Source organism: Haemaphysalis longicornis, unplaced genomic scaffold, assembly GCF_048455015.1.
Source record: "Haemaphysalis longicornis isolate Haplotype H1 unplaced genomic scaffold, Haemaphysalis longicornis Haplotype H1 scaffold_2, whole genome shotgun sequence".
NCBI classification, from domain to species: Eukaryota; Metazoa; Arthropoda; class Arachnida; order Ixodida; family Ixodidae; genus Haemaphysalis; species Haemaphysalis longicornis.
The window spans coordinates 248,697,480-248,711,612 of NW_027526295.1; the positions used below are offsets into that span (position 1 = coordinate 248,697,480).

Genomic DNA, 14,133 nt, shown 5'->3' on the forward strand with positions numbered 1-14,133 from the left:
CCACAGATATCATAATTTCCCCAATACTTTAAAATCTGGCAAAGTCGGGCCTACTATACTCCCCGGAGCAGCGCAAGAAAGACGCGGACGAGACTTAAACGGAAAGCAGCGCACACTAACAACAGAGGTTAATTGCACGAAAAAATACTTATAAAAATGGGGACAGAGTGTGAGATAGGCAAGAGAGCCAAGCCTGCACCACAAAAGTATCGCAGGGATATTGTGAGGACAGGTTTGACCACCCGGCTGCCTTCACTCATGGGAAGGAATTAGTGGGAGGACAGATTTGCACCTTAAGAGGGCCTTTTACTGCATCGCCGGCCAATCCCCATTTCCATGGCGTCCAGCTGCTTCTGTTTCATCTGTACATTACCATCATCATTGTGCGTTTCTTTTTGTCTGGCGTTCATCTCGCTGCCTTTCAATATGCAGAATTTTAAGTATTTTTTTGTGCAATAAGCGTCTGCTGTTTGTTTGCGCTACGTCTCGTTTACGCCTCGCCTCCTTGTTTTTTGCGCTGTTCTGGGGATGTAGTACCAACACGTTCAAGCTTACACCTACTATATTATACACAAATGCATTGCAAGCGCATTGTATAACAGGTTTTTGTTTTTGAATTTTTAGTTTTCAGCTATTTTTTATCAATTATAAATGCCCCAATCATCGACATTTGCACTATTTAATGATTACGGGTGTTAACTTGAGAAATCATGTATTTATTTACAGATATAAGGCGTCAGCCAGGCTTTTGCGGTGGGATCCCCGCCAAGCATTAAAATTAAAACGAATGTCATTTTTTTAGCGGGAAATGTTGAAATTTGATTCCCCGCACTGCGTGCAGCCCGCATGGGGACTCAAAGAACTGCAGCCAAAAAAAATTTCTCTCTCGGAAGTGCAACACGAGATCACGCTCCTTGCACGATTAATACTAGAAAGGAACCAACAATTCGGCCGGCTGCTCAACGCTCTTGTCAGCAATGCTAAAGTGGACTGCCCCTACCGCATATCCTCTCCGCCCGAGTTGACAGGAATGAGCGGTGTTCGCGCGCAGTTTCATCTGCACGGACAAGTAAGCATATGCGAGCACACTCTGCTTCCTGTGAACTATGACAGGCGTAGACAATACAGGCTGACATCATTAAGGCCAAAAAGTCCATACGTCTCCGCACCTTTCTTGCTTTCTTTTATTATTTTGTAGGTTAAGCGATCGCGGGCCTCGTCCGTCCGTTATGCAGACGTAGATTCCTTGATGCCAGATGGACGACGCAGTCGCATCGTTAGTACCGCCCCGTGGCGACGTAGTTCGAAGGCCTCGTCTCCTGGGTGGCGTCGGGTGAGGCCCCGTTTGAGCGGCGGAAGTGACTTCCCATTTTTCTTCATGCGTGCGCCTATCAGCCGGCCAAAGAAGGCTAAGCGGTTGTTCTGGAACGAAACCTTCCCTGCGCGCCGTGTTCGTAGTATCTACACGCTGGGCCGCAATCGATCACCTGGGTATAGCCGTGGTGGCTGTTGGCCTGCAAGGCGTAGTGCGTTACTGGGTCGTACAAAGAGGGTGTGCGCGAAGAATGCGCCACGTACACCGACTGTTATGTTCACAGCGACGATTTCTTCCCCGTAACGTACGGCGATATGAAAGCAAGTCTGCGCGGGGTATACAGGTCCCTCTAATGGGAACCCAGGAGGTTGGCCGACATTTTTTAGTCGCGTTATTTGCCATCATTAATGTCGAACACGCGGGGATAAGTGCTGGGACAGAATCTTTATTTGTATATAGTTATCTCATATGTAACCCTGGCGCAATTACAGGTGGCGCACGCCTCGTACCCTGCCTTGCACAATGTCGCAGTCGATGTGGATGAGCCGCATCGGACACAACGGTGGAAATATTTGATAAAAAATGGCAGCCCTTTTTCGGTTGGGTAGACTAACACTCCATAATAAAAAAAAGTTGGTATTACATCTTTGAAGCAAATCAAGTATACTACCAAATACGAAGCAAGACAAGGGTTACAAAAAGCGACGGTAGTACAGAGTGCTTTGTGTTGTACGAGCCGTTTTGTAAGCCCCGTCTTGCTTCGTATTCGGTAACACTTTATATACTTCGAAGATGAAATACAAACTAGCCCCCATTGTCGCACGATTAGAGCAACCGGATAGGGGACTTCAAATTTAAGCACCCGTGAGCGGGACCATCTTCAATACCTTTCATATGCCTACGCATTTTACAAGCTGCAAACAGCACTGTGGAGGCTACACAGCTCTCTAATGCTCGTCTTATTCATCCTGACACTTTACAGAGGCCGGCAGAAGAAAGCGACGGAAGGCGTTGGGCCTTGGAAGCACAATCCCATCCACCCCGCTGTGCAAACAGACCCGCCTAAGTACGCCGGCCTCATTAAATGTCACGGTCAGTTATACGCAACTCCATTAGCAGTAACTGCAGTAGCGCCGTGCTGTAATCTCGATGGTCACGCTGATAGCTTATATACATGCATCGAAGGCCATTGCGGTTAGGCGTCGCCACGAAACCAGTGTTGCTGCGTTCATTGTGGCCGTCAGGATATGATATCGAGGCAGTTTATTTTTTGTCGAAAGTTTAATTCTTCCCCAATGCAAGGAAGGGCGCAGTACTGCAGAGAAAACGCCCACGGTCTTTCTTTCTGCAGTTTGTTTCCGCAGGTGCTTTCGATCACTTGGGCGGGGCACCCTTCCCAAGGCCCCCTTTTTCACGCAACCACGGAACCTGTAACGCTCGTCGTAGCCTTAAAGGAAGGAGCAAGAAAAGATGGCGACCGGAAACGAAAGAAAGCAATAAGAATTGTTGGCGCTTGATACTGGAGCTGTCATATAAATCCCGCGTCATTGCCCGGACTTACAGACTATCTTTCGTGGCCTGGTGATTCTTTCATACAAAGGAATGGGACGATTCAGAGGTGCGTAAACCACGCGAATTATAAGCTTGAATCAGAGCCCTGCACTGACATGTACTCACACGCATGCACGCACTCGCGCAGAAATTACGGCGCACAATGGCCGTGGTGGGCGCAGGTATACGCTTCGGGGCTTAATTAAGCCTTTGCAGCTGTCAGCAGTGTGCCCTTGAGATTAATTTTAATGACTATAGTTATTCTCATTTATGATTACGAGTTATGCATTAATTTAAGGGCTCAAAAACACCGGGCTGGGTATATATGGGCTTAGAAAATATGGTAGATTTCGTTGTCTGAGTACGGATATACTGCACGGCCTGCCGTAAACTGGCTTTCCCCAGCCCCTGTATGAGCACCAGAACAGCAATGGCGGCCTGCGGTTGTGATCGGGTTCGGCGGAAAAGGTGGCGCGCTTAGGGCATTAGCAAATGTGAAGGCTTTTCGCTCGAAACAATTGCTTTCTTGCGAAAGAAACACGCACGGGTTAGTGAATGCGATCTCGCAACATTTAGCACCTTCGATGGTGTCTGCTGCGGCATTAAAGAAAAGAATACAACACGCGCAAAGCAGCACGCTCTAAATCGTTCCGGCTTCATGAAAGTGGGACGCATGGCGCATGAGTCGACGGAGTGCAACTTAATAAGCGCCAATAATTTTTGCGCAAGTATCGCAGTACACCTTGTATTCTATGTGCATTCTTTTTTCCTACAACGCACCTCTAACAGGCTCGAAATGAACGGGCACTACACGCATGTTTCTGTGTAGAGTTAATGAACCGAATACGGTGGTGTCATGACCTTATTAGTGCGGGCGCGGTGACTATAAGTCGACAACGGCATTGGTGAATGTGTATCGCGTATGGGCGAGGGTGATTTGATCATTGACCGATCAGTGATTTCGGTGTTCGTGTGCATGCCGCGATCGATTACAACGCTAATGTGATCATTCCTGTCATCCGTTGAAAGAACGTGCGTGTTGTAAGACAAGTGGGGGCTGAACTATCTGAAGAATTCTGAACTATCTGAAGAATTCTGAAGAATTCTGGAGCTGAAGCTGAAGAATTCTGAAGAGTTCTGAAGAGAAGCTGAAGAATTCTGAACTATCGGAGATCATGCGCTGCTAGCTCCTCGCGCAGCAATAACCTGGAAACCTGGCCGGCAGCTCTTAGTGCAGGCTTCTAACGCCAAGCTCTTATGTCCCGCTCTGTAGTAGCACGCTGTATTGTAGTACTGACTGCATCAAACAATGAAGCCAGAATATACATGCAGTTTCATTTCTTAAAGCTGGACAAAGCCCTGATTATTGACGTATACTGGGGAGATAATATAACGGCGGCAGCTTTTGACAAACAGGATATACGAAACAAGCTTTTGTTTAAAACTCTGCGACAGACAACCTTCACAAAAATATATATATCTTTAAAAAAATTTGCTATTGAGTTTGACGTCAAAACGAGGCAGTGAAACAGGAAAAGTCACCTGCGGCACTTTTCGGAAAAGTCATTTGCAGTGTTTGTCCGGCAAAACGCGGCGCTGCGTTGTAGAGCATGTGCAACATAGCGGACAGAGGCCTTGAGTCTATGCCCACCAGAAGCGTCACAACGAAGCGGGGGAAGTAGATGCTTGAGAAACAGAGCATCGAAGCTAGTTCCAGCAAGCCCTTAGTGGCGCAGTCTACTTAAACGAAAAAAAGAAAACACATTTGTAGCCGACTGATTGTGACGTCAGATCGATTGTGGTTTTCTGCACTGAACTCGGCAGAACTTCGTAAAACAGTTTATTAAGTAAGAAGTGGAAGTACATAAGCAATCAAAAAGCACAAGCAGAATCCGGCATGGCAGGACACCGCGCAAGGACAGAGGTAATGGACGATGTAATGCCGCATCCACACAGTTTATAAATATAAGGCATCCTCATCAACAGAGAACAAGGATATACTGTCTTATAATAAAACCAATCGCTGGTCAATCATAGGCCTTAAAACACCCTTACACACAGTGTGAGAAGTACAAGTTGAAGGAAAGACCAGCAGTCTGCGAAGAAAGTAGCGGAAATAGCAAACGAACAGAAAGAGTTAGTAAGATTGAGACACAAAAACACACGCACCAGAAGCACGAGAGAAAAAAATAATTTAAGACTCAAATTTTCGTCTCCTTATAAGGACCACTACGCTGGAGAGATATTTAGTGCACCGCCAACCAAAGACTGGAACTGCGTGTTTTTTTGTGTGTTTTGTGTGTGTGTGTGTGTGTGTTTGTGGGTGCCACGAAACAACGGCAAAAAACGCAGTTGTTCCGCGGGGTCTTCCATGACGTGCTAAAGCTGCTGGCTCTGAATTAACGGCATTTTTTACCGCTAAGCCTCTGCACCCCCTAAACAGAAAATTATCTCAAAGCGCGTAAGTGTAGTTTGGTGACATATTAATGTATTTTGGAGGTTGAAAGTAACCATTTAAAATCGGTATTTCGTTATTCTTGGATCTTCATAAAAACGCCTTGTGGAAAAATTAACGTACTGCTTACAGCTTCACCCTACGAGTGCTGCAGCAACTGAAAATGACGATTTGGTGCTCTTACGCGTGCCAGAATTTGATATGGCGGTGCGCGAATCCCTTGAAAGCCTGCTTTACTGCATGTCACGCAGTGAAGCATCTCTACTCAGGGTCCACGAAGAGTTGCACGACATGTACTTTGCGGGAGGGCACATGTGGGTGAAGGGCAGTGTCAAAAGGACCCGTTGTACTGAGAGGGAGAGGCTTTTCAACGATTACGAGGTCAACCAGTCTAGACTGAAAGGTCCACACTGGCTCGCAAAATATATATCTTACCGCAAACCATTCAAAATGAGTATAATACAAAAGCTTCAAACACTGTCGGCACTTCAAACATTCAACAATAATAGTGGTAAACACGCGAACACACTGATTGCAACGCAATAATAACGCTTATTCCTGCATTTGATTTACGAAATTGCGTTAAAGTATCTTTTTGTTTATTATGCCAAATTTTGCCTTATGTTCATCGAAAGCACTGTTTCTTTTTGTTTTATGTGTATCTTTCTGAATCTGCGGTTGATGACAGCGTTGCGCTCGTTGCGCATGTCAAAAGCCGCGCTGTAGATGCGATTTTTGCGACAGGTCAAAGTCCAGAGACTCGATTTTCACCCCTAGAAAGCATTGCCAGCCAGCGTATTGCTGAAAGAACCCTTTCTGGGATGTCTTGACCCTCAGTTGGGAATTTTACAGCATAAGCAGTCAGTAAAACCGGCATAAACGCGCAATCGCACCTTTTTGGGTATTTTGCTTTGAAACTCGGCATTAAACATCGTCATGGTAATGAAAGTTCGTAAATATCCCGCACATTCTTCTTCTGTAATTGTTTCGGCAACTCGCGAGACCCACACTTATATGAAATTTCTACGAGTGGCTTCTCAGCTGTTTGCCCCGCTATTTCCTTCCTTTTGTGCATACGAACTCGGAAAAGGTTTCTGTTCCAGTGACACAGAAAACATAACGCAATAGCGCTCTGTAGCATGCGTAGCCACACAGACAAATTCTCAATGTCATCTCCTCCAAGCCCTCAAGGAACTCACGCGCATTTCCAAACTGTTCTCTCGGGTTCACATGCTACATCGCACTCTTGCGGCATGTTAACCTGTGAAGCACGCATTCAGTAAAGATCCGTGTCTAAATTGCGTGTAAACTTCGACGTGATCCGCCTACGTTAGGCGTACCCCGGATATTTTTCCAACGCCACCCACGAAGCAAGGCCATCATGTCTGCGCCATGTGGAACAGAACTTTTGGAGGGGAAGTTCAGACCTCCATAACAGAATCTATAACTCAGCACACGTCACAAAATCATTGCTACATCAGTCAGGCAACCAATGTTTACCCGAAAAGTCTTGGTAGTCGAACGTGGGCGTCCATCCGGAGGGAAGACTGCGCGCAGCGGGTCCCCTCATTCCGGTGAACCAGCTCTATATACACCAGCCTCATGACAGTTATGTGCCGATGTCGAGTTACCCAAGCATGACTTGTACGTGCACCGACCGTCATTAATTGCACTCTAAAACAACTTCGCGCATCGCTGAAGACGAGGATTTCAAAAGCGAGCTACGAGCCCCCTGGACCGAACGAGCGGGGGGCCCACACGGGGGACCTCGGCAATCGGCGGTGCGCCCGCTGCTTAGCCCGTACGGGGCCGCACGAGCGGTGTAGTTTAGGAGCGCAGTGAGAGCAGTTGGAGTGACCCGAGCAGACGACACGCGTGGCCGCTTCAATTTAAGACCTTCGTAGGCTAGCTGAACGAAATGTAGCGTTTCCCGTCCATATTTCGGCCCTCGGAATGCGTTCGGCCAATAAGTTAGGTTTCTGGCAGCGCTTAGTCCTTGTAGACGGGAACCTCGTCGCTGCTCGCGCCTCCGTCCTTGGAGGTCTGAGCGACGCGGACACGAACGTTGCGGGACTTGTTGGCGCGGGGCTTGTTGATGATGGACTTCTTGAAGAACTCGGCGGGCTTGCGGCGGCGCACCTTCTTGACACCGCGGGAGGGACCGCCGGCATCAGAGCTGCCGCTGGCGCGGCCACCGGCGCGGCCGCCGCCGCTGCCGCCGCTGCTGCCGCCGGCAAGCCTGCCCTCCGCTCCTCCTCCGGCGTGGCCGTTGGTGATGCCGGAGCTGCCTCCGAAGTCCACGGCGGTCAGAGAGGGTCCCTGCGCGGCTGCTGCCACTGGAGCCACAAGGGGCACCCCGGACGCTGGTCTCGCGGCCAGGCGCCGGAACGACGGCTGGCGGACAACTGGGACCTGGGTGGGCGTGGTGGAGAAACGTGTGAACTCACGAGTTGCCCTTTAGAAGTGAAGCCAGTGTGTTCGCACGGAACCTCCTGTTATGATGACAAGTACTCACAAAAACATACAACTCATTAACTTTATTCACGCGACGCCTAGTCATTTTGATTTCAGCGCGATCAGTTTAGGTGGGGTGTCCCGCCTTTACAGCCACTTAATTGGCACCGCTGCCAGCTGCCTTGATGTTGGCTTAGCCGACGCGGACGTCGGAGCCACTGATTAGTATATTTTCAGCTACATAGTCACATAGTCTACTTTATCGCATCATTAGACTTACAAATTAGGTAAGGTTAACGGTTGCATTCCACTGAGAAAGTCACCTCTCCACAGAAGATGCTCCAGTGATATACGAAAGTGTAGCAACAAAATGGAAAAAAGGACGAATTTCTTCCAAGACCAGAAATGAGTAATACCTCGGCAAACCAGCCTAGGGGAGATCAGACAGGCCGTATCAGTACGCTCGAATATCGCCATAGCTGGAAAGTCTGGAGTACCACTCGCATGTTTACTTACTGCAGTGATAATCATTTCGCCTCAGGACTTAAAAGAACGAATAAAGCTCCAGTGTGCCAAGGAAAGACGGCCTCTGCAGCCGATACATCCTTTCTTCTCTTTATGCCTTTTTATCTATTCCTTCAACTCTAGCCACTTGTCTGTCACCATTTTATCCACTACAACTAATACTTATACTACTACTACTACTACTACTACTACTACTACTACTACTACTACTACTACTACTACTACTACTACTACTACTACTAGTGCCGATAAAATAATTATAATAACGAAAGCAATACATGGTGACGATGATTATTATCAATTCTTTCTGCAAAAGTTCAACAGCTTAATTTCTCGTCATCCCAATCTTTCGCGCTCTCTGCTGTTACTGACAAAGCACAGCACCACAATTTGGGAGCACCCTTTCCCATGATGCACCTATGATCCACATGCTGCACCTATCCACCAAAGACGAAATACATCTGTCACCGAGAGGCAGCATTCCATTGCCATATTTACGTTTGAATGCCTGCTATAGTATCACTATTTGAACGAGGTGTTTTGCTTCGCTGTTCCAAATGTGTACACTAAAGTAGACGAAACGCGACAAATGCTGCGTCAATATAAAGGTTTGGACGTTTGGGTCGCAATTTTGTCTTTTATTAGCAAACATTTGAAGGGTTCTGCCCATTTTCGTACGTGTTTCCTTCGAGGCTTACACAAAGGCGTAAAAATATTTATCATCTAATTCTAATGCATACACGTAAAGCCGTGATGGGAGATGCCTTCGTCCTGCATTGGCCATAAACAGGCTGTTGATGACGGTGATTAAATCCCTCATTGCTGGCTCCGCCAAGGTGCACGAAGCTTCTGTGGGGAAGTTGGCCACCGAGTCGCTTGGTGCGCTGTCGAAGCATGGTCGGCGCGCCAGCACGAGCCTCCCCAAGCGATCAGTAACGGGCCCCGATCAACAGCATCCGGAGCCCCCCCGCGCCCCCTTGCCGAGCGTGCACACACCTGCTGAGAGAAGGCGTGCTCGATGGGGCCGTGCCTTGCGGATACGGCACTGATGGGGTAGAGCGAGTGGTGCACGGGCACCTTCCTCAGCGGGCTGGCCACGAAAGTCGGCGCCGCTGCCGCCACGTACGTCGGTTTAGCCGGCGCCGAGAACGTCGGAGCTGCTGCCACGATAGCCGGAGCCGCTGCCACGACCGCTGGAGCCGCAGCCACGAATGTCGGCGTTGCTGCCACAGTCGCCAGGCGGTGGACCTGCAACCACATGCCACGCTCTCGAAACGAGCCTGACAAAGCGCGCTTCTCTGCACAGCACCTGGCACGCTAATGGGGAACACTAAATTTAGTTCACGTCAATAATTTATGCTGCCAGGGACGAAGTAAGCACACAAACTAAAAAAAAAAACGTCCTTGTTTCTTCAAATAGGGACCCAGATGTATGTCTACAGCAAACGTCATCTACTCTAGCGCCCCAAGCTCATACAAGCAAGGCACACACGCGCACCGTATGCGCCTTAAGAAGTTGATTAGAGCGACGAAGGTACGCACCTCGGCCATGAACCGCGCCGTAGAATAAGGGTATGTTTGGGTCTTTCTGCGTGCGTTTAACGTACGCTGACATTCTCATACAGTTGAACCTCGTTATGACGAACACTGATATAGCAAATTATCGGCTATAGCGAACTAAATATGATCTTTGGTTGGTCACGCTTTATTTTAATGGCACTTATTCTTTATAACAAAACTGAAACCGCGAGACACGCGCGATGTCGGATATAACGAAGATATATTTGACCAGGAGGCTGAGAAGTTACTTGGAAAAACCCTCCGGCATCCGAAATTGCAGAAGTATAAAGGCCCTTTTGTTCGTGGACATTGTGGGAAACTCCGTCCAGCTCAGTGCTGTGAATAGCCACCAGATGAAGATCATCTCCTTCATCAAATAAGTAATGTCGCAGGCCTGTTTTGTCAAGTGAACCTTGTTTTGTTGTAATTTAACGTACTGGTATTCCGGCTCATTCAGCTTGAAATGCAACAAGGAGAAAGGTAAGGGTTCCTTGTTTATAGTTGGCTGGAAGCCTAAAAAATGCATTTTTGTGTCAAGTATTTTTTCGCGAGCCAGATTGTCGATTTTCTACAGCCAATTTTTACCTCTGCTGTTATAACGAATACCCGTTATAACGAACTAATTTTATGTCCCGATACTACTTCGTTATAGCGAGGTTCGACTGTACCCACGTACGGCCATTTAGTCGGGGTTTGTTCGCATTCGTCCTGGTGACTGCCAGTCGAGGTAGCGACATCGTGAGTAGCAACGCGCCGCTTTAGCCTTCCCAAAGCTAATCTTATAGATTTTAAAAAATTCAGTGCCTTAATGCTGTGAAGGTGGTTGACCGCCCGAGCTGTTTATAGGTTATCGGTAGGCCACAAACTCCCGCTCAAACCGCGCCGTCGCGCCGGGTAAGCGTCAAGCGGGATTGTAGCCACGCCGGCGTGTGGCGTTTTCCGCCTCGCGTTATTCGGGGTCCCGACGGGCATCGAGCTTCCGTTTGGCGCCGCGGCCCGATCGTCTTCGGTGGACTCCTTCCGCCGCCTTCGCGCCATTGCTGCCTATTTTGTTTTCTTTGTGAGTAGGCTTCACTATTCAACACATAATGTGGGAAAGCCAGCGAAATTACAAAGACCAAATTTACATCGTTCCTCTAAAGTCGCCTTTCCTTCTGACCTCAAATGCACTGAAAGGAAAACATTTTTTAGGAGGCAGTATGCGCCATTTTATATCAAACTATGAAGCGGCAGAGGCGAATCAGGGGTCAAAAAAGAGAGAGTGTGCCGAAGTGACAAGAAGGGGAGCCGCTTTTTTATGGCTCTACAAACGCAAAAAAACAACGACGGGGAAATGACAGATGGTTTGGCTGCGCCGACCACGGAATATAAGGTGAAAGCAGCACACGTCTCTGCTTTTTCACAGCCTCCTGTCTACCTATATCTGCTCGATGATTTGATTCAGCCTCTCGCTTGCGCCGAAGCGCATGCACAGACGCCCAGCCGGTGAGCTATCTATGGTGAGACTGAGCGATCAAGAGCCGGCGAAGCAGCCTTTAAACCCTCGCTTGGTCACGTGGTACCGCAGCGGTGGGGCTCCTAGCGAGCGCAGCTCCGACACCTCTCCGGTGTGACGTCACATCTGCCATACTTGCGCATCGGCGGCTCAAGGTCATTGCGACGCGATGAATGACCTTGCGAGACGTGGCGTAGTACAGATTCGCCCTAAAAGACACCTGCTTGTTCTCCCCACCCTCTCTATCCACTATGCCTGTTCCCTGGGCCGCAATATAACCGACCTGTTGCCTGGGCGCGACGAGCCTGTAGTGGTGCGGCGCGGCCGCCGCGGCGCTGGCCACCGCGGCACCGTGCGGCTGCTGGGACTCGATGCGCGCTGAGGCCGGCGCCGAGTCCTGCGTGCCGGGCTCGTTGGTCTTGACCCAGGCGCGGAATCCCCGGTGGTCGGCCACGTACTGCACCTGCCGGTACAGGCCGCTGGCATCCCGGAAGCCGTACATGCCGGTCTTCACGCCATCGCCGGCGTCCTGCTCGTGGCGGGACTGCCGGTTGCCGTACTCGTCCTGGGTCTCGTAGCCGAACTGGTACGGCTGCGGGGCGTACGTCTGCGGGAGGAAAACAGGACACGCGTCTTCTGTAGCACGTGGCACTGGGTAGCGGTATAAACGGGGCTCATCGGGGCACCACATTCTCCAAGACTTTTTATTGAGGGAGCATGAAACTTTGACAATACGGTTTTATGAAGCAATGGAAGTGTTTAGGCTCGTTGGTCCATACTTCATACAAACACAGCGCTAAAGACGGGACACAAATGAAGAGGCTATGTATGTGTAGCTTCTTTCCTTGTGCCCCGCTTTGAGCGCTGTTTTTGTACGTTTTTGTGAGTCTGCACGCTAACCACTACCAAAACTATGTAATGTTGTCTTACATTGTTTGTACCAGTAATTTTAAAATAATTGACACTTGTTAAATTGAATAATAAATCATTTTTATTTATTTGTAATAACATTTTCTAGAACAACCTTTACACTTAATTTGTACGCTGCCTATGAAAACAGTGATATTTACAGGAAGTGGAAAAATGGCATGAACACCTCCTAAATATAAAAAATTGTGCTACGATTGCAACTAGTTGACCGAAGTTTTTACATAAAACGCCAGACGCTCAATTTACGTGACAAGCGGGGCGCTTAGGAGAGCGCTAGTGATAACTTCACAGTGACCCGTGCGCACAAGTAGCATCGATCACTGAAACGAAATATCGTTAGCAAGCGCGTGATTCAACGAACCGATCGAAATGAATAAGAACACGCACGTCGAAGCCGACATCACGCTCGTCAACAAGGCGACCGAGTATCCATGGCCTCGAATAAAATCCTCACGACTCGAAGTTCGTGAATACACGAGAATAATTACGTATCGGGCTGCATAAGTCATCGAAGAACAAGAGTGACCGCGCACGCTGAAGGCGCCAAGGCGACAGCGCTTCCGCAAACAATGGGAGCGTCAGACCCGGCGGGTGTATATTGTATGCGTTATAAGCGGAGCGGAGCCTTGTCTGCATCACGACGCGAGACGAAACTCGGTGCGTCGCGACGCACGAACTCCGCATACGCCGACGCGATGTGGACCGAACAGTGTGTACTCAAATACGTGGGCCGAAAGGGAAGACCTCCGAGGATTCTTCGTCGCTGCAACAATGGCCTCGAACCGCCAGTGTTTGAGACACGAAGTCATTAGGCCTGTCTCGATTCTCGTCGAAGTTTTTTGTGAGGTGGACTCCGCCGCTTAGCAGTCATCCTGTGGAGGAGGAGGAGGAGGGCGTCCAGCACTGCCGCTAGGGATCGTGCGGCAGGCTGTTCCGCCAAAACGAGTTCCGAGCAATCAGATTTGCGTGCCTGCACGTGCGCGATCAAACGAGACATTCTTATTCCCAGCAGCGTCGACTGCTATCGAGGCGGAACTGACCCTGTTTCACGGGAATGGCGCCGATAAAAGGCGGCTATCTCTCTTTGCCGCATATACTCCGCGTACGCGGCCAGTTTCTAGCACGTAACGAAGCCGGATTATGTAGCAGTGAAACGCTGCCGTAGAAACCGCGGTTGGAAAAAAGTATAGTGGTGCGAAGCTTCCTTTTTTATCTCACACTTTCCCCCTATCTTTTTTCCTCATAAAATGCGCTTCGGGCTCAATTTTTTTTTTGAGCGACCGCAGTATGTACTACGAAAAACTGGTGTTCTCACGCCGATAGCGCTAAGTGGGTAAAACAAATATCGTAATTAAGACGCGCATAGGACCGGCCTACATTAAACACATCGGCCTTTCCTCTGGTAGTAGTAGCGGTAGGCGTTTTTGGGCCCGTGATGGGGGGTGAAAACGAAAGGAATAAGAAATAAGGTGGCGCCTTTAACGTCGTCTTTCCGTTCCTTCCTCCACCGTCGGCGAGAAGCCGTTCTGTCAGCGGTCTCGGCCCTCCCAACAACCCAGCCTTTCATGCAGGTGTTTTTTTTTTTTTTCCTCGTATGGACGATTGTCTTAGGCACGCAGTGTGAATATCCTTTTTTCGATCGTGTCGAAATCTTTCCCGGGCTTCAGATTCGGCTGGTCGTAAAGATAAGAAAGCTGGTTGTAATGGAGACTGCAACTTCTTCGAAACACTATCGCGCAAATCTTGGTTGTTTGTACGGCTAGGTTCACACCTTCGACAAGTGCCGTTTGACTTGCGCCTCTCTCAAAGCCGTTGTGTGCTCAAGGCACAGTGCTCGAAGCCTCGCCA

At 49.0% G+C, this 14,133-nt stretch overlaps 1 protein-coding gene across 3 annotated transcripts in view; it reads right to left on the reverse strand.

Moving 5' to 3' along the window:
- Positions 1-5,791: 5,791 nt before the first annotated feature.
- The window catches only part of LOC144170356 (uncharacterized), a 76,594-nt gene continuing 68,252 nt past the window's right edge, over positions 5,792-14,133 (reverse strand). For all 3 annotated transcript variants that reach the window (XM_077700111.1, XM_077700110.1, XM_077700109.1), the window contains exons 3-5: positions 11,639-11,962; positions 9,297-9,548; positions 5,792-7,733 (exon numbers count right to left, since the gene is read on the reverse strand). In XM_077700111.1, the coding sequence (XP_077556237.1) occupies positions 7,311-7,733; positions 9,297-9,548; positions 11,639-11,857 (894 nt within the window). In that variant the 5' untranslated portion in view covers positions 11,858-11,962 and the 3' untranslated portion in view covers positions 5,792-7,310. The remainder of the gene's footprint in view (positions 7,734-9,296; positions 9,549-11,638; positions 11,963-14,133) is intronic.